The sequence below is a fragment of the Antedon bifida genome, chromosome 9, assembly GCF_963402885.1.
Source record: "Antedon bifida chromosome 9, ecAntBifi1.1, whole genome shotgun sequence".
NCBI lineage: Eukaryota > Metazoa > Echinodermata > Crinoidea > Comatulida > Antedonidae > Antedon > Antedon bifida.
In genome coordinates this window covers 12,912,234-12,938,397 of record NC_136234.1, presented here as the reverse complement: position 1 = coordinate 12,938,397, position 26,164 = coordinate 12,912,234, and the positions used below count along the sequence as shown (strand labels likewise).

At 33.5% G+C, this 26,164-nt stretch overlaps 4 protein-coding genes across 5 annotated transcripts; 1 reads left to right on the top strand and 3 right to left on the bottom strand.

Annotated features, from left to right (window-relative positions):
• Positions 1–181: 181 nt before the first annotated feature.
• On the bottom strand, positions 182–5,162 carry LOC144852158 (monocarboxylate transporter 12-like). Its single transcript, XM_078709903.1, has 5 exons — positions 4,967–5,162; positions 4,332–4,472; positions 3,371–3,507; positions 2,350–2,956; positions 182–1,226 (listed from the first exon to the last, which is right to left on the bottom strand). The coding sequence occupies exons 1-5, from the start codon at positions 5,154–5,156 to the stop codon at positions 1,096–1,098; spliced, it is 1,206 nt and encodes a 401-aa protein (XP_078566029.1). The 5' UTR covers positions 5,157–5,162; the 3' UTR covers positions 182–1,095.
• Positions 5,163–8,990: 3,828 nt separating this feature from the next.
• On the bottom strand, positions 8,991–9,461 carry LOC144852959 (sperm motility kinase X-like). The gene has a single exon (XM_078711014.1). It carries the CDS (start codon positions 9,459–9,461, stop codon positions 8,991–8,993), a length of 471 nt encoding a protein of 156 aa, XP_078567140.1.
• A 4,975-nt stretch (positions 9,462–14,436) lies between these two features.
• LOC144851990 (uncharacterized) lies at positions 14,437–16,195 on the bottom strand. Of its 2 annotated transcripts, XR_013614249.1 has the most exons (3): positions 15,799–16,195; positions 14,947–15,465; positions 14,437–14,492 (listed from the first exon to the last, which is right to left on the bottom strand). XR_013614249.1 is itself a non-coding variant. In XM_078709668.1 (2 exons), exons 1-2 carry the CDS (start codon positions 16,144–16,146, stop codon positions 15,346–15,348), a joined length of 468 nt encoding a protein of 155 aa, XP_078565794.1. In that variant the 5' UTR covers positions 16,147–16,195; the 3' UTR covers positions 14,483–15,345. The 2 variants fall into 2 exon arrangements, 1 of the variants encoding a protein (XP_078565794.1); XM_078709668.1 differs by having other exon boundaries at positions 14,483–15,465.
• Positions 16,196–16,492: 297 nt separating this feature from the next.
• LOC144852784 (uncharacterized) lies at positions 16,493–25,523 on the top strand. The gene is made up of 10 exons (XM_078710761.1): positions 16,493–16,585; positions 17,747–17,854; positions 18,226–18,308; positions 18,601–18,742; positions 19,413–19,478; positions 19,791–20,675; positions 21,314–21,558; positions 22,066–22,209; positions 22,565–22,714; positions 22,841–25,523. Exons 2-10 carry the CDS (start codon positions 17,764–17,766, stop codon positions 23,828–23,830), a joined length of 2,796 nt encoding a protein of 931 aa, XP_078566887.1. The 5' UTR covers positions 16,493–16,585; positions 17,747–17,763; the 3' UTR covers positions 23,831–25,523.
• Positions 25,524–26,164: the final 641 nt, after the last annotated feature.

Here is a 26,164-nt window from a genome sequence, read left to right as displayed (position 1 = left end):
CACTCAAGGACGTAAGCGCAACGCATGTTATTTGACCAATCACGAGCGATGGATTATTCGAGCTGCTGCTTGTCATTGGTCAATTCGCTTGCGTTGTTTCTACGTCCTTATGTTGACTCCTAGTGGGAACCAAACTTTATGAATCAACACCAGCATAGTGGTGCAAATTGCTTTCCACTCTCGAACCCACGACCTATAATCACTAGCTTTAAATTATACCTAATGACCACTTTTTTTTTGTTTCGTAATATTTATTCAACCAACAACAAAAAACATTTATTTAACATACATTTTAACATAATATTTTCCCCCTTTTTTGGTTAGGATCTTGTTTAGAAGTAATAAACTTGTCTCAATCAGACCCCTCACAAAACAATATATTAGAATTAGTTTATTAAGGAAAAAGGTAAACGCCATATTTAAACTTCAAATATATAACCACCACTCACTATGTACAGTTGATGGATCTGTTGATATTTTTTTTGATTCACTTGCTTGTTTCCGACACAAGGTTTTGTCTAATGTCAGTAATATCTAAATGTTGTCTTGTTATTTGTTGATTTTTGCTTGTACTGTATATATTATATTATATTTTATGTCTTTCAACCCTGTTAATGGTGACGTTTGGTCACTGTAGGGTGATGATGAAATAAAATAAAATAAATAAAAAAATAAATAAAAATAAGTAAGTATGAAACAAAATATATATGCAGAGAACATTTATATCTTTACTCATGATAATTTGACAAATAAAAATACTTTATACATTTCTTTAAAATTGTTACGGTTTTACAATCAGTAAGTATATCATCTAAATCATTCCACAGAGTTGGTAGGCCTACTGAGTAGGTTAGTCTTATACAGTATTTAGATTTGGTTAATCTAACAAGTGGTACAAGCATCTTACGTGGATTTCTAAAATTATATTTGTTAATGTCAGTAGCTGTACAAAATAATTCAAGAACATAAAAATAGAGATTTGAATGTTATGAATGGATCAGTGATTTTGAGTACATTTGATTTCTCTTAAATAATAGTTCAGAATGAAAATCAAGTGGAGCTCTTAAAGTGCATGATAATAAATTAAATAAGATATTATTGTAATAATTTGTAATGTATCCTTCTATGGTAGATAACATTAAGAAGTATTCCGAGTCCAATTCCACTAAGCACAAAAAATAATAATTCTGATGCCCAATAAGAACCAGTTGAATCTCTAAGTAACCCTGAAAAATACAAAAGTTCTTAAACATAATGCCTCGTAAAATAAAATGCTTGTTGATCATTTTAGTTCCATCAAGCGAATATATCCACTTTTGTTCAAGGTGCTGATGAAAAACCATAAAAGGACCAAACTGTCTTATTTATTGTTATAAACTTTTTAATATGTCATTGGATTTAAAAAAAAAAAAAAATAGAAAGGTTTTTGTTCTACAACTCTAGGATAATCATTTATGCTGTCTTTGATAAAAATAATATTTGTACAATTCCAATAAAATGACGTCATGATAAATAAAAACAATAACATCGTTGTATTGTTACGATATTATTATTGCTCTTACTAATCATGACGTCATTTGATTGGACGTGTGAAAATATCATTTTCATCAAAGACAGCATAAATGATTATTCTATAGTTTTGGAATGAAAAGTTTTTATATTTCGTTTGTTTTATGTATAAAATACATATATTTGTCTATTTATCGTCGACCGTTATCGTCCTAGTGTAAATGGGCCTTTTTTTTGGGGCCATTACTAGAATTTCACCACGGACACCCATGACGGCGGCAATTTCCTGTGAAACCAACCGAGGGGCAATGTACGTATACGCTATAGCATAGGCCTAGGGGGAACTTTGTTGAGTCCTAAAAGACAGGTGTCCCCTTAAAAGGAGGCTTACTGTAAGGTGGAACTTCAGGAGGGTGAATAATCAATTTTATGAAGTGTGTTTGTAGCTTTTAGCTGACCTAGTATGGTCGTAACTGTCGACTCATTTAATCCACTCTCTAAAGCTCTGTCTACACTATCAAACTTTGTGACAAAAAAATGTGATGTGCGTGCCCATATATGGCCATGATGATGTCATATCACTACCATATTTGAGCATATCACTACCATATTTGGGCACATCACACTTTTGTCAAACTAGTTTTCAGATAGTGTAGACAGAACTTAAGACTAAAATGGAACAGTTTGTTTATCTTGAGTTTATCCATCCTGTTTGTCGCCAAATATAGTATACCTACAAACTATACACGATTGTTACCGAGGACAGATTTGATATTGCTACTGTAGCAATTTTGCCTGCTGTAATAAATCTAAAAATAAAATAAAAACGTTCTTACGTACCTGTTATAGGAATTATTATACATGATCCAAGGCCATAAAAAACATATGTCCATGCGTACCCTAAGGCAAATTCATCAGCATCAATTTCATATTTCATAAATAATGGTTTTGCCGCATCTATCCATCCAGTGAAAAAACTGTACATTAAGATGTACAAAAACACTGACGTCACACTTGTGAATACACAACTGATAAATGTAGAAAAAGTTGCGATAAGGAAACACACTGCCAAGTGGATAAGTAAGTCAGTTGTAAAACACTTGCTGAAAACATAATGAAATGGTCTTCCAAGTAAACTACCAATGCCATAAATAATACCAATTGATTGACTTAAATACAGCGATGCACCACGCTCTTCCAGATCGTCTGTCATGGTTAGGATAATCCCTTCAGACGCAGCTTGCACAAATGATACAACTAGCAGAGTTCGGAACATTTTGTTTTTAAACAATGAAAAATGACAAAGTTTGTAAATATTCGAGTTGTTGCCTTCATTCCTAATTGTTTTTTTGGGAGTTCTGAAAACTGAGCCACAAACAAAAATCTGATATGACAGGCCAGTATTAATAAGAAAAGCTGATTTCCATCCGTACACCATAACCATTACCTGTTTAAACAAATCAAAGCAGTTTTTAGCAGATTTTCAGTCTTTAACAGATCTCTAGCTCGATTACTACTATAGACTAACATTATACTTTTATTCCACCTTTCGTCTAAAGATGTATGATGAAATAGGCCTACAAATAAAAGAAGACGATGCCCAACACAAAAAGTACTATAAGAGTTGTAACTTTCGGCAAGAGTAAAAAGAGAAAAGGATAAAGAATCGTTAAGATCCGTCTTGTAGTTTTGACGTATGGCATATAATTAGTACAAATAATAAAAAGATTATAGATTGACTGAACTATAATTTTAGTAAAGTATTAATTGAGATCCGGGTCCAGATTGCTTCCTAAATCTATTCATCTGTGGTTTAAAATTTAAAAACAAACAAACTTGATCACCGAGACCTTGTGTTTACCTGTGTTAATGGTGTTGAAATGATGGCACCAATACCTCTAATCACCAGCAATACTGATATTACAAATTCAAAGTGCTGTTTGAAGTAAACATCTAAGATATAGTAGCTTACATAATTCGCCAAACTTAATCCAATTCCTGAAATTAAATTAGCGAGATGTGGACCCGTCACTTTGGACGGTAGTCAATTTTTGTTCTCATTAAAATTTATAATTTAACAGCTTCCATAATACGTTATAGGGGACCGCGTCACCTTTAAATCTGAAAGCTATAACAAATTCAAATAACATTCAGTATATAGGTGAAATATTTGATCCAAGTTATTCAAATTTTTAATTTTTTAATTCCTCAAAATGAAAATATTGGTATACCAGGTAACATTATTATTAATGCCTGAGCATTTTGGGAGAAAATCGGGCATGTAAAAGTGAGATGCGCACTTTTTAATTCAGGTGGCCATAATAGTTTTGTTTACATGTCTTCATAAAATGAAACATGACGATGATAATTTCAGAAGATAATGGTCTAAGCATGGAGCTATAAAATAGCTCCATGGTCTAAGCAAGCATATTGTAATTTAATTCCTGTCACTTTTAAGGTGATTTTTGTGAGAAGATCGACATTAAACGACATAAAATAACATTTTGCCAATTCTTTATTATAGAAAAACAATCATTTCATTTATTTATTCGACCAAATAAAAAACAATAATAACAGGTCAGGAAAAACAAAAGCCAACTAGGCCTAGGTCAGTCATAGTTCCTTTTTATATACGTTGAATATTATGCTCAGCTGTCTTCATCAAACTTTATGTGATAAAAAAATGTGATGTGCCCATATATGGACATCATGATGTCATATCACTACTATGTTTGGGCATATCACTGCCATATTTGTGCACATCACACTTTTTTGTCAAACTACAGAGACAGAGCTTTAGAGAAATAAAATGTTAAACTAACCAATAAGTGTACATGCGATGATTAGTTGGTAGAAACTTGTTGACATATAAATCAAAAAAGTTCCAGACATCATTAACAGACTACTAAAAAATGTAACTAGTCGACAACTCCATCTTTCCACCAAAATGGCACCCAGCACACCTATAAATGACAAGATTCAAAATTCCGGTAGCAGGACCAAAAAAAGGTGGTGTCCCAATATGAAGTGGTTTCTTATTGCGATATATAAAGTAGGTTATGGTTACCGTAAAGGCCAATTTACACAGTAAGCTGAAATCCACGTAGCTTGTTCCACGTAGATAGCTTGTCCCACATAGAATCTGTTAACCTATTTCAGAAACCGCCCGTCCGCTGTGCATTATGTGTAAATGGTCATAAGGAATAACATAGATTCTATATTCACAAACATTTACTTCCCTCTGCTGTTATCGCTGTTATATATAGGCTTAAGTGTCCTAGTTGAATATAAATGTTTAACGACGGTGTTCCATTCACAGAAAACAATGAATAATAATATTAAAACAATGAATAACCTAATGCAAATGTAAATGTCATAATGACACCTGTTTGCATGAAAATGCTGTTCAATAAAGCATTTGCTTGATTTAAAGTCTTTGACCTACAACCAGTCTTACCTAATAAGAAATTGAGAGTCCGAATCATAGAAAGACCAAATCCAACATTAACAGCATAAGCTTCAAAATACTCGGCCATATATGTATAATATATTCCCGGAGACCTGAAAGCCATATCTGTGAATATTATAATTGACCAGCTTGCTAGAGCAACAACATAAGCCCATCCTTTATCTTGTTCAAACGCCATTTTGTGTAAAACCAACCAACTTAAAATAAGTTAAATTTTACAAGGTCAGACCATTTGAAAGCTAGCTATTCTTCACAATTCCTGAACTGGACAAGATGTGATTGATTCCAATATTATTACAATCTGTTTTGGCATATGCTTTATCTTCAGTCTGTTGATTACAGATGTATTGTCCCTTTGTCAAATTCCAAAAAAATAAAAATAAAAAGATTTCGAAAAAATGTGGGTCATTTTGAAGTATCATAATAGTTCTTAACTTTCACCAAAAATTAGTCGAAAAAAATCATAGAAATACAGATGTTTTTTGGTTCAAAAAATAACTTTGACTTCCAGTCAAAGTTTTCAATCAAAACATATCTCATAATGCAATGCGCTTATTTGGCTACTCTGTGTGCATAATCATAAAACCAACATGGTTCTTGGGTCCAAAAATAGTGGAATCTCATATGGGAAACACAATATGATACCTGTATGTTTTGAAATATGGGTTATATATGGGCTATGTGGGCCTTCCCATGTGGGACACACATATTTCTCGGGTGCAAAAATAGTGGAATCCCATATGGGAAACTCATATGGTACCCATATATGCTCTCATATGGGTCCCATATGGTTCCCTTGCAACCTGAGATATGTTATTGAACCTGGATAAATACAGTAGATCCAAGGACTGCAGCCCTATTTTATAAACGAAACATTATATATTGTTGGTATCAATGAGTATCATAATATAAGTGAAAACATAATTTTTTCGTGGCTTTTTTATGGAAGTGATTAACATTATTTAACTACAAAATGGCCTATTCAAAGTCTGATTTATTAATCTTCATTTTTTCATGTTTTTTTTATTGGGAGGGTGGGGGGGGGGGGGGACAATAGGCCGACATCTTTACATTTTTTCAAACACAACAAAAAACAAACTTGATCACCGTGACCGGTAGTGTTTACATGTGTTACTGGTGTTGAAATTACGATACCAATACCTACCAAACTATCGCCCGTATACTTGAATGAATTCATATTTAAAATGCAACAGCCTTCAATAAGAAGTTATAAACAGGGGGCCGGATCACCTTTCATTCTGAGGAGCTATACCAGATTTAAATATTCAGTATAGGTGAAATGAAAATCAATCATCAAATGAAAATGTTGGTACTTGAACCAGGTAACATTATAATCTGGTACGAACAATTACCAAAAAAAAAAGAAAATTATTATTATTTTTTAGACATATCTTCATCAAAAAAATACCACAATTATCATCTTTCATTATGTATACATAGACCACCTAAATGGACACATTCAAAAGTTATAGATAATTAAATGTGCTCTTAATTATGCTTGATTGTGCATCCAGAATAGATTTTGCTTTGGCCGATTGTCATTTAAAAAAAAGAATAAAAAAAATATCATCTTTGATAATAATATATACAGTAACTTGATGAGTTGTGAGATAGTTCCATTAAAACGTACTCATGAAAAGACAAGACAGATAAAATAAATGCCATACCTGTAAGCAAGGTAAGACTCAACATTAAAGTAACAACTGTGGTCATATCAGGCTAAACTAAAATGTTGAGAACATCATCTTGGATAGGTTCCAGCACATGAAAAGAAAAAGTAATTATAAAGTATAAAAAAAACATATATTTGTATGATTAAAATTTCACAATCTAGGCTCGAATTTAACTGTGATTGGTCGTTGTACCTGAAATATTAAAACACCATCTTAAAAGTATTGGTGATGAGTTGCTTCCCGTTCATGAAAAGAAAAAAAATAATTATAAAAGTATAAACAAAATACATATTTGTATGGTTAAAATTTCACAATCTAGACTCAAATTTAACTGTGACTGGTTGTTGTACCTGCAATATTAAAACATCATCTTGAAATTCTTGGTGATGAGTTGGTTTGCGCTTTCATGAAAAGAAAAAAGAATTTCAAAGCAAGCATTTGTATATTATTTGTAAAACGTTTAATTTAACTTTTAAAAGCTAAAATGGAATTTTCAAACATCAATCTTAATCTTAATATTACCTTCTTGGTGATGAGTTGTGGTACTTCCCGAAAATGAAAGGAAAAAATAGAATTACAAAGTTAAATAAAAAATGATATTTGTATGTAAAATGCTTAGGCTAATTCAACTAGGTTAATTCAAATTTATAACAAAAATGTCTTTACCTAAAATGTTGCTAACATCATGATTTCGACTTCTTGTTGATAAGTAATAGTGCTCTCGCCAATTAATGAAATAAAAGAATAAAATTAAACAATACAAATGTTGGTATAACTTGTAATAGCTCGACCAAGGCTCTAACAATTTCGATTGCCTTGGCCAGACTAGAGTAGTATAACGTGATTAAAAATGTTCATACCTAAAATGTCGATATTGACTTGATTATGTCGTGTCGCCATCAGAAAGCATTTATAAAAAAAATCCAATAATTATTACACATTTATACAGAAATATTGTATATGACAGTTTGGTGGATAGAGTTGTAGTTAACAATTGTGACTCTTCTTACCTAAAATGTTGAACATCAGCTTAGTGTTGATTGTTGATGTAGTTCCCCCGACAAGTATCAATGAAAAACAAAATTTAAAAGAAATTGATTTTAGCTACGTGTATTTATACAGGCCACCACACAAATAATAATTACTCTATTAAACAGTTATAAACAAATTAATTTAAAGTTTTTTAATATTTTGGTAGATAGAGTTTTAGATAACAATTATGACTGCTCTTACCTAATATTATGTTGACAACATTAGCCTGGTATCGAGGTCGTGTTGATTGTAGTTTACTCGACAAGTATCAACGAAAAAAATAAAGAAAACACTTTGTTAGTTAGCTATATAAATACCTAGGTAAGCTTTTAAAAGATATACAGATTTTCAAAAAAAATATTTAAAGAAAGAAGATTTAATTAGCGGTATTAAAAATAAATTTTTATAATTGCTTTTACCTGAAATGATATATCTCTTGATTATCATTTTGTAGTCGTTTGCATGAAAAAAAAGTTATTCAATAATAAAATGATTTATTTTAGTAGGAAAACACGTTTAATAATATAAATATAATAAAATATATAGATCGATGTATTACAATCTTAAATACAATAGAGTAGTAATAATTTACCTTTAATGGGTTAAAGGATGATTGTCATGAATAAACGTCATGTAGTTTTTAGCAAGACTGTATCGTGGTAACCTAAAAATAGAGAAAAAATATAATTAATATAAGAAAAATTTTTTATAAACGCGAGAGCTTTTTGTATGTTTTCATTACAATATATTGAAATATAAAAATTATAATAAATAATTATAATTAAAACTTATAGGACATCTAACCTTGTTTAAAAAAATAGAGTTTTTTTATTACTTTTTTTATATATATTATGTTAAAAATATATATAAGTCTTATATTGAAATAAATTACAAAGAAAATTTTAAAGTTAACAAATTGTGTATACTTACTTTTTTACAATACTTACCAATAGCAACTTAAAATGTTCGTTTTAAAAATAATGTTTTGTGAGCTTCATCTCTTTTGTAATTTTATTTAAAATTTTTAATTAAGAATGAACTTAAAAAAGAAACACACATAAATTGGCGGGAGAAATAAATGGATAAAAAGGATTTTATTATTAATGTTCTTGTGGTTGATTTATTATAAATTTTTTCATTATTACTATATTATTTTTTTATTATCATTATTGAAACATTATAAATAATTAATATTAATTTATTCATACATTATAATTATATCTGAGCTTTGCTTGTTTATATTGTTTATAATTATGTTAATAATTAAAAAAACTACATTAAAAGAACTAAGGCCCGTTGATACCCCGGCATGTTGGATTGCTCTTCTCCCTTTCTTTATAGATGTCCAAGATGTTGATTACCCAATCTAAAGATGGTCGATCTTCTGCGTCGAAACATGCACAAGCCTTTCCAAGTTCAAACATCTCGCTGTGTCTTATTGCCTCTCCTAAAATACGTATACCATAACCGATGGAATACACGTCACCGCTAACAGAATCGCAAGCACCGTCAATGTATTTTTCTGGTGCTACTTCTGGATGATTATCCATGTATTGCATTACTTCGTCCACCGATGAAAAGGTTAACTCTCTGTGTCCTCTTGGATATTGTACTCTGCATGCCATCCCGAAGTCTGTCAGCTTTGCTCTGTAGCTGGTTCCATCGTGGTGGATCAGGATGTTTCTCGCAGCTACATCGTTGTGGAGAATCCCGCGTTTGTGCATTTCGTTGAGCGCAATGACAACCTCTGATGTCATAGAGATCCATTCAAGCGCGCTCAATGACGGCTGTCCGGTTCGCAATACATGCAGGAATGTGGTACTGGAAAGGGTGAAGGTATTTCCGATAAACTCCTGCACCATACAGCATACGTCACCTTGGCGGAAGACGCCAAAGACGCGAGGAACAGAAGGCAGATCGTCTAGAAACTTCATCACACGCGCTTCTACCAGCATCTTGCCCCATGCATAGTCAGGATTGCTGAAACTGTTCAAAAAAGCCGTCTTGACTGCGACAAGGTGATAGTGGCCTGGAAAAAGATCGGATGTCATCAGGTCAACGCGGCCAAAACTTCCCTGTCCAAGACGTACAGGATTACTAAGGTGGGAAACACTTGAACTAACTAATAACCGAGCAGGCGGCAGAATTTCAGCAAGTTTTATTGTAGCATCTATATCGTTAAGGACGGGTTTAGGTGTTGAAGTGGTGGAGTTACTTTTCGAAGAACGGGACGAACCATTGAAGCTACTGGTAGGTGACAATGGCCATTGCGATGAAAACGATGATGGCACACTACAAAGACGTTTCCTTTCTGGTATCTCACCGGGTGATAACTCTGATATTGGTTGTCTGAAAATGCGCTGGACCGGAGCGGTAGACGATGAAGATGATGACGACGACGAGCTATAAACACGTTGCTTTGTGAGAATCACCTCCCCTGGTGATAGACCTGGTGTGGTAAGTATCTGGCCAGGAAAAAGCGCGAATTTTGAAGATGACGATGTGGATGACATTGGCCACAGAGACGAATGTGATCTTGATGACTTTGATAGAGACTTTGATGATGACTGTCGTACTGATACGTGTACCCCTGACAGTGATGCCGACACTGTGCCCGCTGATAGAGATGATGATAATGATAACGACGATGATGAACTTAAGTTGCTATCCGATGATTCGTCACTTCTGATACACAAAAGATGGAGCACTACTGCCCAAATTCTTCCAAATACTGACTTTCTTCTTGCTTGCTGGGGTGCATCTGGTTGAGATCTACTTAATTGGAGAAAAAAAATGCACAATGTATTTATTCAATAATAATAATTTAATAAGATCTGTATAATAAGATTAAGAATATGCTCCGCCAACTAGCTTGGTATAAGTAGCCTACAGTATTACTACTACTAGAGCTAGTCTTGTGTATGGTACTTAGAACTTACGTAAGCTACTACCTACTAGTAGTACTAGACTACAGAGAGGCCCAATAGCTAGGTTACTAGGCCCTTACGGTCATATCTTGAACTGTAAATTATACCTAACTGAATGGTAGGTTAGGTGAAGGCCTATATGCAAGGGTCTATTATTACTAGCTAGGTTAGTTAGGCTATTTGTAGACTAGACCTAGTGTACTACTCTTGCTAGGCCTAATGAGTAATATATTAATAATAAATAGGACTATTCTATGGTTATGCTAGTAGTACCTGCCTAGCTAGCTAACTAGCTAATCTCCTAGGCTTGATGATAGATAGGCTCGGCCTAAAGCTAGGTCTAGTTACTAAGTAGGCCTAGGCCTAGTAGTAGTCTAGGTAAGTCTAAGTAGTAGGCTCACCTCTACCTCCTGTGCTATGCTCTAGTCAGTAGGCTAGGCCCTAGCTAGTAGTCTAGGCTAGCTTATCTATATTTTACTTTTAGGTAGGCCTAGCCTACTATCACGCTAGAGGCCCTACTAGCCTAGCCTAGTATAGGCATAGTCTACTAGGCCTATGCCTAAGTCCTAGCTAGCTCCTATTTTATAGAATATCCCTAACTAAAACTAGGAAGGAGTCTAGCCTAGGGTTAGGCCTAGTCTAGCTAGGCTAACTAAGGCTATGCCTATCTAGGTAGGCCTAGGCTTAGGGGCATATCATATAGTTAGGACAGGTAGGCATAGGCCCAGGCTAGTAGGCCTAAGTTAAGACGCGCCTAGGCTAGGCCCTAGCTAGCGTATAGGCCTAGCTAAGCTGTCTACTTCCTACTAGTAGTACTAGACTACAGAGAGACCCAATAGCTAGGTTACTAGGCACTTACGGTCATATCTTGAACTGTAAATCATACCTAACTAAATGGTTAGGTTAGTTTAAGGCCTATATGCAAGGGTCTATTATTACTAGCTATGCCAGTTAGTTAGGCTATTTGTAGACTAGACCTAGTGTACTACTACTAGCTAGGCCTAATTAGTAATATATTAATAATAAGTAGGCATATTCTATGGTTGCTAGTACTAGTAGTAACTCCCTAGCTAGCTAACCTCCTAGGCTTGATGATAGATAGGCCCGGCCTAACCTAGCTAGTCCTAGTTACTAAGTAGGCCTAGTAGTCTAGATAGTAGGCTCACCTCTACCTATGCTATGCTCTAGTCAGTGGCTAGGCCCTAGCTAGTAGTAGTCTAGGCTAGCCTATCTATATTTTACTTTTAGGTAGGCCTAGCCTACTATCACGCTAGGCCCTACTAGGCCTAGCCTAGGCCTAGTATAGGCATAGCCTACTAGTCTATGCCTAGGGGTCCTAGCTAGCTCCTATTAGTATAGAGACTAGGCCTATCCCTAACTATAATAACTAGGCCTAGTAGGAGTCTAGCCTAGCTAGGGTTAGGCTAGGCCTAGCTAGTACTTAGTTAGGCCCTAGATAGCCTAGCTAGGGCTAGGCTATGCCTATCTCTACTCTCTAGGTATAGGCCCTAGTAGGCTACTAGGGCATATCCTATAGTTAGGCCAGGACAGGTAGGCATATAGGCCTATAGGCCTAGGCTAGGCCTAAGTTAAGGCGCGCCTAGGCTAGGCTCTAGCTATAGCGGATAGGCCTAGGGCCTAGGCCTAGGCCTAGCCTAGCTAGGCCTACTACTAGGCCTAGGCTAGGCCTAGAGGCTAGGCATAGGCTAGGCCTAGGCCTAGCCTAGTAGCTAACTACTACTACTACTAGCCTACTAGCCTAGGCCTAGACTAGGCTAGACCCTAATACTATTGGTAAAACAAACTCTTTAAAGTTTTTTTGAGAAATTCCTAGGCTAGAGGCCTATTAAGTATTACATAGTTAGAAAAGCCGAGGCCTCCGAGGCCTAAAGACTTACCCTTCTTCTTCTTGTGACTGGTCCATCATGTTTCCTTCTTGTTGAAGCTCAGTCGATTTGTTGGCCATGCTTGGTTGTTAACAGAATCTTAGAATTTTCGAATTCGAATTTTGCTTAGCAACACGTTATGTGTAGACTATACAGTAGCACGTTAAAAACAACTGGTAGAGAGAAATCTCAGGTTGTTGTCGATTTTTAGCTGGTCGATGCGCTGCTTATATATAGATAATTTTGAGCGCGTGTGCGTTCACATGTTCGAAATGCATCTTTTTGTTCTACGCGCGGTTCTAACGGTCGAAATGTTCTATGGTTGCCAGGATACAGTATTCGAAATTCCATCGAATTCCATTTTCAGTAGGCCTATTGCAAAAAAAAATAACCAAAGCACTGTTTCATGTTTAAATTGTCAAAAAATGCTTATATTATATTAAGGAAGGGCTACCAGAATTTCCTAACATGTTACCTGCTAAATAACAGTGGAATTATATGGCAGCATTGCACCAGGAGAAAGGAAACGGCCGGATCTCAATTTCATGAAGGTTGACCCCTTTTCTCGGTGAATCATCTTCCGATTCAAAATAAAAATCGCACTCGGTCCCGCTTTCTTTAATAAAAGTAAGTGGGCCTACTCTAGGCCTGAACCTAGCCTAGTTTTAATCAATAATGCCTACTTTAAATAGACGTTATAATTATTTTTTGCCTAAAAATATGAAACTTTTAATAAACAACAACGAAAATGAATAGAGAAACAGTGTCCGTGAATCTGTGAATGTGTGTGTCTTAAAAGTATTGCAATCATTTATTTTATAAAGCTAGTGTATTGCCAAGTTCTAACACGCTTCATACGTATTGTTCTTTTAATTATTTTTGCCCTATTTAAATTATTGTCTGAAATATCAGTGGCGGATCGCAGGACTATTTTAAGGGGGTTGCCCAAGAGTCCAAGGCGGTAGATATCGAGTATTTGCGCCACAGGTCCCCCATGGCGGGGCCTGTAGGGAAGCGAATTTTATGAAATGACCGTACACCCCTATAATGACCGGAAATGCTCGCCCGTCAATTCACGATAAATGGCAACTCTAGTTCGCCGGAAATATCGGGCTACACTAGGTAGCAAACAACAAAAACATAAACTGTACAACACAGTGTTGCTTAATACCACACCCAGAGAAGAAGAAGAAAATATGATCGAAATTTGCAGAAAGAAGAAATTAAACACTGAATTATTTCAAAGTTCGGAACGTCTGTAATTACTACGGAAATTCGGCCCAATATACTGACGTAAGGAGGAAATGAAGATAAATAGGGTACTACGGCATACTTAAATGATGTTTAATCCCGGCAAAATGCAATAATTATGGACAAATCAACGACCCATATGACGGAGCTTTCCACGAACACAGTGTGTGGCCTTTCGTACCTTCTCATGACGCACACAAACAATCAAAACAGTCATAAATTTATTCTGAGAATGTTCAGAAACATATCTACTAAATATATATATATATATATATATGCTGACGTTAATGGTTATTGTTATTATGATTTTAAATGGGATCTAAATTTTAATTTAGTGACAGAAAAAAAAATTTAGTACGAAATTACCGAGCAACTGGGGCAACAACACCCCTGCGTCCGCCCCTGTGTTATATAACTCCTAAAACTGTAAACAATAGGCCTTTCCAGATTAACAATCCTGAATTTGTTTAGGTTGTGGTTGCAAGTATTTATAATTGTATGGCCTTAGTTGACTTATGCTCGGTCAACGCCTACGAGTCATTGAAGTGACCCTTAAACACGATGATGATATTTCTCTTAATCGGGTTTAAATCAGAATAAAAGTCAAATGATTATATACTTGTAATTATGAAACTCTTTATTAAGCTAATAATTCAATTTTAAATTAACTGTACAATTAAAAAAACAATAAAAGTGAAAATAATTGTGTAGGGCAACATTGTCACTTATGCCTCTTTTCCACATTTAAGAATCAATGAAGAAATGAACTAGACATCGTATTTATTCGTACTGAAACTTGAAGATGTATTGTCCCTTTGACTAATTAAAAAAAAAAATGTTTAATATTTCGAAAAAAAATGGGTCATTTTGAAGTATCATAACAGTCATTTAACTTTCACCAAAAATTAGTCGAAAAAAAAATAATTTAACCGAAATACAGACGTTTTTTTGTTCAAAAACAACTTTGACTTCCAGTCAAAGTTTTCGATCAAAACATATCTCATAATGCAACGAGCTTGTTTGGCTACTCTGTATGCATAATCATAAATACCTGTTAATTACGTAAACTTGTTGTTTTTGGCTCGAATTTTCGACTTAAAGTGAATTACTTTGATATGGCCAATTTAAATTTAGAATTTTTTTTTTCATTTTTTGTGTTTCAAGGGACAATACAATACATCTTTAAGTTGTTAATTTCCTATATAGGACGGTCGCCTGATGGAGATTCTACACCTGCACGAAATACTGCGAAATATTAAACTTTACCACAAAGTCATTTTATCAAGTAAAATGTAATATAAGAATATTCCATTGTTCTGTGAAGTTGTAGTGTACTGACTTGTTTTGTCGATCTACCACCTACTAGTACAGTACTACTACCGGGTCAACAATTGACCACGAATATCGTGTGTAAGATAATATTACAAATGTTTGTAATTCGTAGCCTTCATAAATATGGGGGGAAGGGGAATGAACCTAATGCCCGATTTTAATTATATTTTGATAGCCTATAGGTTTTCCCCCTATTGGTGGCACTCGATATGCAGGCCTATCATCATAGGCCTACTAATATAATATCAGGAACCTGGAAAATAAACACCTTCTTCTGATTTCTTTGTTTTCATTCTCTCCAATTCATCTACCATATATTGTAGTGGGTCATCTGGCCTCTGATACACAATTCCTGATGTAAGATGCTAAATATAAAATTAATTAATATGAATGAATAGTACGATAACAATTTCTATAAAATATATATAGGCCTATTAATATTATACTATATTTATAATTTATAGAGACACAGCACAATCAACAAATGCTGGGCTATTCTATCATGATATTTTAAAACGATATGGCTATTAGTACTAGAACTATATAGGTGCGGCGCAGCCTACTGATATGATATGACTGTTCTTCTAGGCCTATCTATCTATAGTAGTATCATGCTAGCTTGCCATCACTGATCATCACGTACATTCACAAAAGAATCTGATACAATACAACCAACTACTTAAAATACGAAATCTTACTTGAAAAATGTGCATAATACTATGTTCTTCCATGTAATTAACTGTTTTTACGTATGGGTTTTGTTCTGGCGCAATGTAATCGGGTTTAATCTCATCGTTACTGTTGTTTTTGTTGATATTTTCGTTAGCAGCATCAGTGACAGTAGTGCCAGCAGCAGCCGCAGTCCCGTCAATGTCCGGTTTTTCTTCAATCAATTTTTCGGTGAATTCAACTTTCACTGTGGCGGAGTGAATACCTGGTGTTAGAGGCAAATGCTTAGAGATGTTTAGCCCATCAGACGATACACTATCTTGTTTAGAATTCGTGATTTTACTGTTACAAATCCCATCGATATCAGCCGACGCCATGTTTTTGTTTTCAAATGTATCGCACTTTACTCTCTATAATTGTGTAGAGGGTGGTCGCATGGCAGCAAAATAGAATCTTCTATTAGTTTTAGGGGGTTCGTGCTGTTGTCGGTTGTCCTAGAGAGTATGCATTTTATATATAGGAAACATATACGGCCAAACGTTTAGTAATTTAACTAATATTTTGTACATTATTGTAACAAAAACACTAGTTTTTGGTTAGTCATGCACGCCTCACTCTTGCCTATTCTGGGCTATTTTAAAACAAAATGGAACGATCTTTGTTGGGAATTCCCCTTTTCCCAGCGACCCGGATATGATATCATGTTAATAATGGAAGAGAATTCCCACGATACACAGTAGGCCCTACTGTAACAGTAGCTACCAAATGTTTCTTATTTTTGAAAAATGTATTGAAGCAGAGTTGATAATAATCATAGTAAGTTTTTATACACTAAATATATTTTATTTTCAAGTTAATGGAGAGTACAGTTAGCGTGTGAAACAAGTTATTTCGGGTAGCATACCTACTAAGTAGTGTAGGCCTACCTGTCTCTGGGTGCAAATATCCTGTCTGTGGTGAAGAATCCTAAACACGGAAGTGCTTAAAAAAATTAGTAAGTAGGCCTAAGTAAGTAAATTAGTAATTCAAAATGGCGGATGGGTAAATTCGGGGTAAATTCGTATTTTATTTGACATCACTTTAAATATTTGTTGTTTTTAAGGAAGGTAAATAAATGTTCCTATTCCTTCTAATATTTATTTTAATTCAAACTTTATTAATTTATTTATGGCTCAGCAATGGATGCAAACTGGGGATTTTTAGGCTACTCAGAGAGATTTAATGAACACGTATTATCAGTTTGGGGTCCATGGGCTTTTGTATTATTTTTGTATTGTTATATTATGTATATTTGTTAAAGAACTTTTAAAATTTTGTTTTGTCTTGTGTGTTGGTTTGTCCCAATTTTATTTCAATTCTCTGTTATCTTTAAAGATATATTGTATTGTCCCCCAAAAACAAATGAGGATTAATCAAATCAAAATTTGAATAGGCCATTTTGTAGTTTTAAGAAAGGTACAGTAATCACTTCCGTAGAGAAAAAAAGAAAAAAAATATTTTTTTTACTTTTATAATTATCTTGATTGTCAGCATACACTGTTTAGGGTCACCCTCTATAAATAAGGTAAAATAAAATAAATAAATTCAGTGGTGGATCCAGGATCTCATTGGCTGGCAACCAATGTGACTATCTTTTGCTTTAAATTACAGAATTTTTTGTCAAAGTGAATAACTATTATGTGAGATTAAAGTGGCATATTCAACAACAAAAAATGGGGTTTTTTTTCAATACAATAATTATACACACAATAAATCTTTAATATTTATAATGTTATCTTCTTGACTCATTTTTAGTCGCGTGGACGCGACTCTATAGTTCACTATGTCGGTCGGTCTGTCTGTCGGTCTGTCTGTCGGTCCGGTATCACTATGCATAGCACGCGACTTAATGGCTGTTGGCCTTGTTTATATACACAATGATGTTATATTTAGTACTTTTACTTCACAAGCATGATCATTTTTGTTTTAATTTTATAGATAAATAGTAATAAAATATGAATTTGGAACTGAAGAGTTTAAGTGTTACTTCAGGCCAAGCTACTGGCAATGAAATTATTATTGCTACATTAGATTCATTGGAAGAAGGTAAGCAGGCCAAAAATAGAATAAGTAAACCTACAGTGAAACCCTACAGTGAAACCAAGGTTTTTTTTTCCAATCTCTCTCAAGTCTCTCTATGTAGGCCTACTTCATGCATTGAGAATAATAGATTAGTCAATCATTCAACTAACAATATGTTCTTAACGTTCAATGAGTGTTTGTAATGGCTATGAGCGCTCACTGGCTAAACCCAGGGCCCCAAAGCTTAAGGGGCGCCAGAGCATGAGCAGTCCAATGCAACTCTCCCCAGCATTGGAGGGCCCCTTAAGAGTGCTAAACTAATGTTACACCACATCTGCATTAAACACATAAACGTTTACTATTTGTGTACTACAATATAACAATTTGCTCAACAGTTCCAGATGATATTGAAGTTTATTTCATTGAGGAAACGACTGGATGGCAAAAACAAGCCAAAATTGAACACAATATTAGTAATGTAAGTATATATTGACTCAAAAGTAAAAACTCTATCTATTAACTATTTAACAAATATTATTTTTACTGTATTATCAACTAAATTGTAAAAAAATTAAATAAAACCTTATTGTTGATGCAACCGTCATTATCAGACATAATGCCTTCAGGTTGGTGTGGATGTTTAATGGTGGAGGTAGAGTTTGGAGTTGGGGTAAGGGGTAAAACCCAGCATCCATGAAAGCACAAACAATGGGCTGTGGGCCAATATGCGGTGGCTTTTTGCATCATTTAATTTCTTTTATTTATTTCAGACAATTCATTTCTATTGTCCATCTTACTCCGATGCAAAAATTACCTCAAAGGTAAAAGTTGGTGTACAGCTTAAGAGGTCCTCAGATGGTATCCTCAGTAATATAATACAGTTTACCTATGTTCCATCTTTAATCAATGAGAGTACGTATAACTGATACCTTTATGTTCATTTTAATGATGACATCCACAGGTAAATTAGATCTATAATGAATACAGTAATGTAACTAAAATCATTTTTGCAATAAAAACAATTATTAATAAGATATTTAGTAATGAACTTCATTTTTTATTTAAATATTTATGAACTGTAATTTTAAGATTGTACTATAGTAATTATTGTTGTCATATTATATTTTTATACTAAATTGTTATACTATATTTTTATATCTGTCTTTGTGATAAGTGAGCAATGCAATTTCCAGTTTATTTGGACAATAAAAGTTATTTGTATCTGTAATAGCAGTGGTTGAGCCAGGATTTTCATATAAAGTAGGAGTGGTAGTGGGGACCTAGCACCTACAATAGCAAATGAAGTGCTAATATAATGTGCTTTTCTATTGTATTCTTTAAATATTTAGGAGGAACCTGGGCCGGGTTGGATCCACCCCTCCTCCCTCTCCAACCGCCCTCCCCCTCTCTCTCACCACCTCTTGAATTCCCCAATAAAAACTTGATTTATCCAAACCCCACATTATTAGGCAGTCGATACCTTAGGTAAAAGGGGAATGGGGAGAATATTTTCGTTCATTAACAGAAAACCAGTCCCATCCCAGATTATTAATATTACAGATTATATTTTGAATTATTTCAGATATTCCAGTTGAAGAACAAATGAAAATGTACTCCAATCTTCAAAACACTTTCTTTAACAAATCTGGTAAAAAAAAACACAAAATATTATACAAATATTATTAATTCAAGTATATTTATTCCATCTTGAATCGAATGTCAAAGGCTAGACCACGTAAAAGCGCAGGAACCTAAAATTTCTAGACAAAATTCTAAATGTCTTTATAAATAGCTGGCTATGCAATAGAACCATTGATTAGAACTAATTAGATCCCCACACCAATGTATTTACCAGAATACGATTTTTCATTTTGAAAATATCATTTAGTAATAATATAAGGAGTTTGTTTTGTATAAGTTTTTGTGTGTTAATATGTAATTTTTTTTTTAAATGTTTTAGTTGATTCTGAGAAGGAGACCATGAAGCACTGTCAGTACAGTCCTCAAGACTCTGCAGATGAAGGACAAACTGCTTGCAGTAAACTTGAGTCTAGCGAATCCACAAATCTGCAAAAGAAAACACTTCAGAGGGCTGTGACCATTAATGAGCCAGATGTAAGGTTATCCAATAATCTACGAAGGGTTCATTCACCCGAAACTGCTGGTCAGAATAAATTTATAAAGATTCAACAACAAAGTTTTTGTAAATCTGAAGATAGTGGTTATGACAGTTTAAGTACTGTTAGTAAAAGTTTTGAGAATGAGATTGATTGTGTTGAATCACAGACGAGTATGGCAGTGGTTGTTCTTGGAGAAGAGGTTGAAACAGACAGTTGCAGTCAGAAGTCGTCAAAATCAGTAATGAAATTATGTCTATCTCAGAGCAAAGATTTTTTGTATACACAAGATTCAGTTTCTAGCGGATACTGCTCTGCAACTTCAACACTTGTAAGTCCTGTGGAATACAGAAAACTAATCTGTCCACAAATTAAGGAAGACGAAGTTGATTCTGTAGTGAGCCCTGTAAGAAGTGTTAGCAAAAGAAATATTCCAAGCGTTAAGGTGGATTCGTCTGGCGCACGTTTGAAGATTCCAAACACTGGTGTTCAATTAATAATTCCTCCAATGGCTATACCAGAGGGAGAAGTTACTGACATCGGATTAGCAGTGGATTCCAATTATTTAAATCTACCAGGTCAAGATTTGAATGAAGGTTGCATTGCTCCAATAATAACATGCCTTCCAAATGGGTACAAATTTAAGAAACCTGTATTAATTGTCTTTCCTCATTCTGGAAAACAAGAAGACTGCCCTCTTCAGCTTTATGAAAGTAATGCTGAACCTGGTAAGTAAGATATTTTCACTATAGAGCCAACTAGGTTTTAGTGAAGTTAGTCAATCAAGAGTCTGAATCTGTTAGTGTTAAGAAATAAAGTATATAAATAATAATTTTGACTACAAGTAACAATGGACAAAATAAATTGCACACAGCACACAAATTTGTAACACATGGGAAAATTGTCTTTTTTTAATTGGTTTACAATTTGTGTGCGCATATCATACAGGTACCTCCAAAAATGTTCCGCATGTTGTCATGATCCTCACATTATCATGCACATTGAATATAGGACCACATTGCGTGCAAGTGTTAATGGGGATTAACCGTAGATTGTAATCAACAACATAAAGTTATAACAATAATAAACACTTGATGAAACATACTTAGCTACAGTTGTGAAACCTACATTATGTGTGAACACCTTGTAGGCCAACACGTTCCGTAACCGACACATTCAAAATCCTTTTTGTTCATTTTTTGGAAACCTCCCACAAGCTCTTTATACTTTATAATTTCTCCCATAAGTGAATAGCTAAACATTTTTTGACAATGAATACAATTTCTATTCAAAATACAGAAAACTGCAGTTTTTCTATAATTTGCAAAACATATTTTTAATTGCTATTGTAAAATCTTAATTCCAGATGAAAACAAAGATTGGAAGCAAGTGAAACACAACCAAGCCGATGATTCATCATCTCCGATACTCTTTCTAAAGAACCAATATGGCTACCTTTTTGTAAACCATTTTACTGACTATGTTACCCTAGAATCAGGACAAAGAGCCAAATATATGAGAATTGTAGTTTATGCAAATGAGCTGGAGGACTGTCAAACTTCCCAAGAAATATACATTTACTGCCATGGTCAAAGAGATGACCATAAAAAGGTAGGCTTACTATGTATTTTAATTTGTACATCTTTACCTACATGTTTCTGGTATCTGTAATTGAAGCTAAGCTTATAAACTAATCATTATTGCACATTCATATGTGCTTGGCTCAGATGCTCCCCAGTTTTTAAAAGTATGATGACAGTGTTTTAGTTGTTTTTATTTTAGGCTGAGTTCACCACTGTCACTAACGGTGAATTGGTCAGAGCCTTACAAGTTTCTTATCTTTTGTTAGAAATATTCATACCCTAACCTAGCATTAACAAACTATAATTTCAAACTGAAAAATCACTGACAAATAAATCATTGAAATGTCATTAACCTACTGTAGGTAATCTCAGACCTGTGCCCATTAAGTTGCTATGAATTTTAAATTACAGTCTTCTTTCCTTAACCGCTATGCAATCAACAATAGATATTGTAAATAATTTTTCACAAAATATTAGTGTTTTTTTCACTTTATGCAAATTTGTATTTATATTAATTTTATTTGATGTTTATAAGAATATTGAAGATGAACAGAAAAGGGAAGGTAGACGTCAGATGACTCACAAGTTAAAATTTGAGCTTTGCAAGCGTGATCCAAATGTAACAGTTAATATAACAACTGGGAATGGTTGGGTTATGAAGTCACAAAGAAAGGAGCATGTAAGGCCTATGTGTTGTTTATTTTAGGAAATTAGTTTCTTTGATCAATAAGAACATAGATTAGAATATGATAATATGTAAAAAGAATATTTTGTTGAATATATAGAAAATATACAGTATCAATATAAAATATTGAGGATACCACCGAACCCCTCTTCCTCTTACCCACTCCAGCTCTCCCTTCCCATCCAAATCCTTTCCAGTACAATTCCGGCCATTTTGATAGCTTAAGTGTGGAAAAGTGGGTATTTTAGACACCATTTTGGCTGGTATATTGGATCCAAGATGACAGATCATTTTCAAATGTTATTATTTTTAATAACACTATTATCAACTGTTGATTGAATTTTATCAGATTTTGAAACATCTGTGGAGGAAAGATTTTGGTAGCTGCCAATATACGTTTAAAAATGTTGGTCATTTGGGCGACTTTCACTGTGTAATATCTGTTGAACAAAGTGTGTGTGATGATGCTGCTGAACTAGAATTCACAAATAGAGTCAAAGTAAGTTGGTTTGCATTCAAAAACTTTGCAGTTCACATTATAAAAGAAAAAAGTGAGTTTGTTGCACAACAAATTTGATATTCTAAGGAATAAGGTTTTTTTAATTGTATATTTATCTTTTGATAGAATCCAGATGGACCACCAACAGCACCTCTAAGAGGTGTTTCTTTTCTTGGTGATTGCGGAGAAAAGGAATTACCAGTGTTATCTGGTAGGTCGCAGATTTCAGATATGCAACAAAGCCAAGACAGTGGCCATGGAAGGTCATCTTTCCACAGTCAGTTGTCGTCCACATATGAAGTTGTGTATACGTCCAGTGGTGTAATGCAGAGGCCTGAGTCACCTGGTTTAGGGGCCCTAAGTGGTCCTCCAATACATGTCACTGGGTCTTCCTATCCATATTCATCACCTCCCAATTATAACTATGTAATACCAAGGCAAATGTCTTGGTCATATAGTAATCCACCTACTTTTCCACCGTCGGTTCCACCAACATCATGTCCACTGAAAGTGCCTTTTTCCCTCCGCACTCAATTGTATGAAAGGCTAAATCCTCTAATGCCAGATGGAAGCGATTGGAGAATGCTTGCGAGTGTAATTGATTGTGAAAATCTTATTAGATTATGTGAATCACGTCCATCACCAACTGAATGGGTGTTACAAGCCTGGGAAGCAAAAGATGAGCCTCTTGAGAAACTAGTTGAACATTTAAAAACCTGTAAAAGATTTGATGCTGCTAATTTGGTTGGAGATCATATTAAAAACTTGAACCAGCTTGCTAATCCCATAAACAACCGCAATACCATATGTCCCACAGGTGATGTCTGTAACAGGAACAACCAGCTTCAGGACACAACACGTTCACACAAGTCTTCACCTCAAGATGTAACAGATGGCTCCATCCCTAATTTAGATGACTCCAATGGATCAGATTTAGTACTAAACATGTCAACATCTTCATCGACATCTAGTTTTTCTTCACCAGAGAAAGAGTTTAAAGAACCAAACTTTCCACACTCATCATCAGACGTGTTTGAAGATACCAATAAGAATATGCAAGATATTACAAAGAGTGTTGAAGATTTGACAATGGAGGATAAAGTAAATAAAAATTAAAAGAGTTTTTGGATGTACAAAGATATTATATTAGGCCTGACTGTGTTTTGAATAGGTTTACAGATCATCTGATGCACCCTCAACAACTCAAGTGGGGGTAAGATAGGGCCACTCCAAACCACTTTAATAATATGGTTCAAGGTAATCATCGGCCATAGTTATTATGGCAGGTTTTGTAGACTACTACAGTACCAGTTACGTAAGGTACTGGCAATTTATGCCCAATATTTTCACAAAATGTATTCTATAGTCTTCTCCCAATATATTTTTGTACTTATTTTTTAAATATTTTATTGAAAATTAAATTTATGATCATTATACAATATAAAATTTTAAAAAATAAATAAAATTTAATAAAATGCACTGCATAGATTGTCAACAAAATTGAATATTTAAAAGTAAACGTGAAATTGTGTTCAATACATAGAGTAAGATTTACTAGGGATACTTTCTTTTATCTATAAAACCGTGCAATTAAAAATAAACTTAAATTTCCACAATATACATTCTCTAAGCTAACTGTTTGTATAGAATACATAGAGTTAATGTAGACTACAGACATACAGTAGTGGTGCACTTTTTTTATGCAAGCACTTAAAAGTTTTACAGAAAAAAATAATTTTGCCTGTAAAATTATAATCATTGAAATTATGCAAAATTGCCACAAAATGCATTCCCTATATTTCGTTAAACTTTTTTATACTGCATATTTTTAAAACAAAGTTAATTTATTTTAAATTCTATAAAATATATAGAGTTCATGTAGACATACAGTAGTGGTGCACTTTTTTTATGCAAGCACTTAAAAGTTTTACAGAAAAAAATAATTTTGCCTGTAAAATTATAATCATTGAAATTATGCAAAATTGCCACAAAATGCATTCCCTATATTTCGTTAAACTTTTTTATACTGCATATTTTTAAAACAAAGTTAATTTATTTTAAATTCTATAAAATATATAGAGTTCATGTAGACATACAGTAAAGTGGTGCTCTTTTGTACTTACTTTTATATAAAAAACCTGTCTGTAAAAAGTTATGAAACTATGTTTAGAATTTTTACAAGATACATTCTATACTTTTTTCTTTGTTAAACCATTTTTATAGTTTATTTAAAAAGTTTTTGTAGATTAAAGACAGTAAAAGCAGTGAGGCACTTTTGTACTTAACATGTTTATCTAAAATACTTATCTTGCCTTGTTGTATGGTCATAGAAAATATGCCTAAATTTTCCACAAAATGCATTTAGTTTCCTAACTTTTTTGTAAGTATAGAATTTAAATTGTATATAATACTATTTTTACCTATTTTAAAGTTTTTTTAAAATTAAAATTATGGTGATAAAAATTATGTCCAAAATGTAAACAAAAGTATTCCATACTGTTTGTAAATATTCTTATCTTTTTATACTGGATATGTAGAGTAATGTACACTACAGTAAACATTTGTGTGTTTTTCTACTTTTTTTATGTTTTTCTTAAATACTTGCTGGTACAATTAACTTAAATGATTGCTCTTTGTTAGAATTCAATATTTTAAATTAAATTTTAAATTGTAGAAAATATGTAGAATTGAAAATAGTAAGGAATAGTACCAGCAAAATCTACATAAAATGAATAGTTCTTTATGTTTGAATATCTATGTACATTCCATTGTCTGGAAAACATAGGACAAAAAAATACTGTAATCCTCTTGCCTTATTTGCAATCATTAATATTTAAAAGTTAGGTTGTTGTTGTTGTTCTTAGTAAGAGTAAGTAATTTTTATTTGTCGTACAGCTAAATGCAATAATACTTAGCATAATGTAAATTTGCCATATATTTTTATTTTTTATATTGATCATCCATTCCAATAATTATCGATCTATGTTTTCCCTATGTTTCATTTATTTTTATTTTTGTACACAATCTATTTGTGAGAGATGATAGTTCAAATTTTAAAACAATTATGAAATATTGTAACGATGGGCAATTTTATCAAATGCCAAGCATTATTTAATAAATCTAAAATGGTTTTTTTTTCAACAGTCTAGATTTTTACACTATGCCTGACATATTTTGTTATAAAAGATTTGTTTTTAATTTACAAATATATGATATTTGTTTTTTTCTAACTTAGCACCTAAATGCAATAAATGTACACACTACAATACATAAGAACAGTATTTTGTACAGTGCAATTGAAGAGGAATTGTTATCTAGAAACAATTATACACGTATATTAAACAGTAGCAATGTATGGAAAGATGATACAGTAGTTTTAATCCAGATCTTGATTTTGGATGCATGATTAATTTAACGTTATGTCACATTGGTGTTACAGGCTTTTGTCCA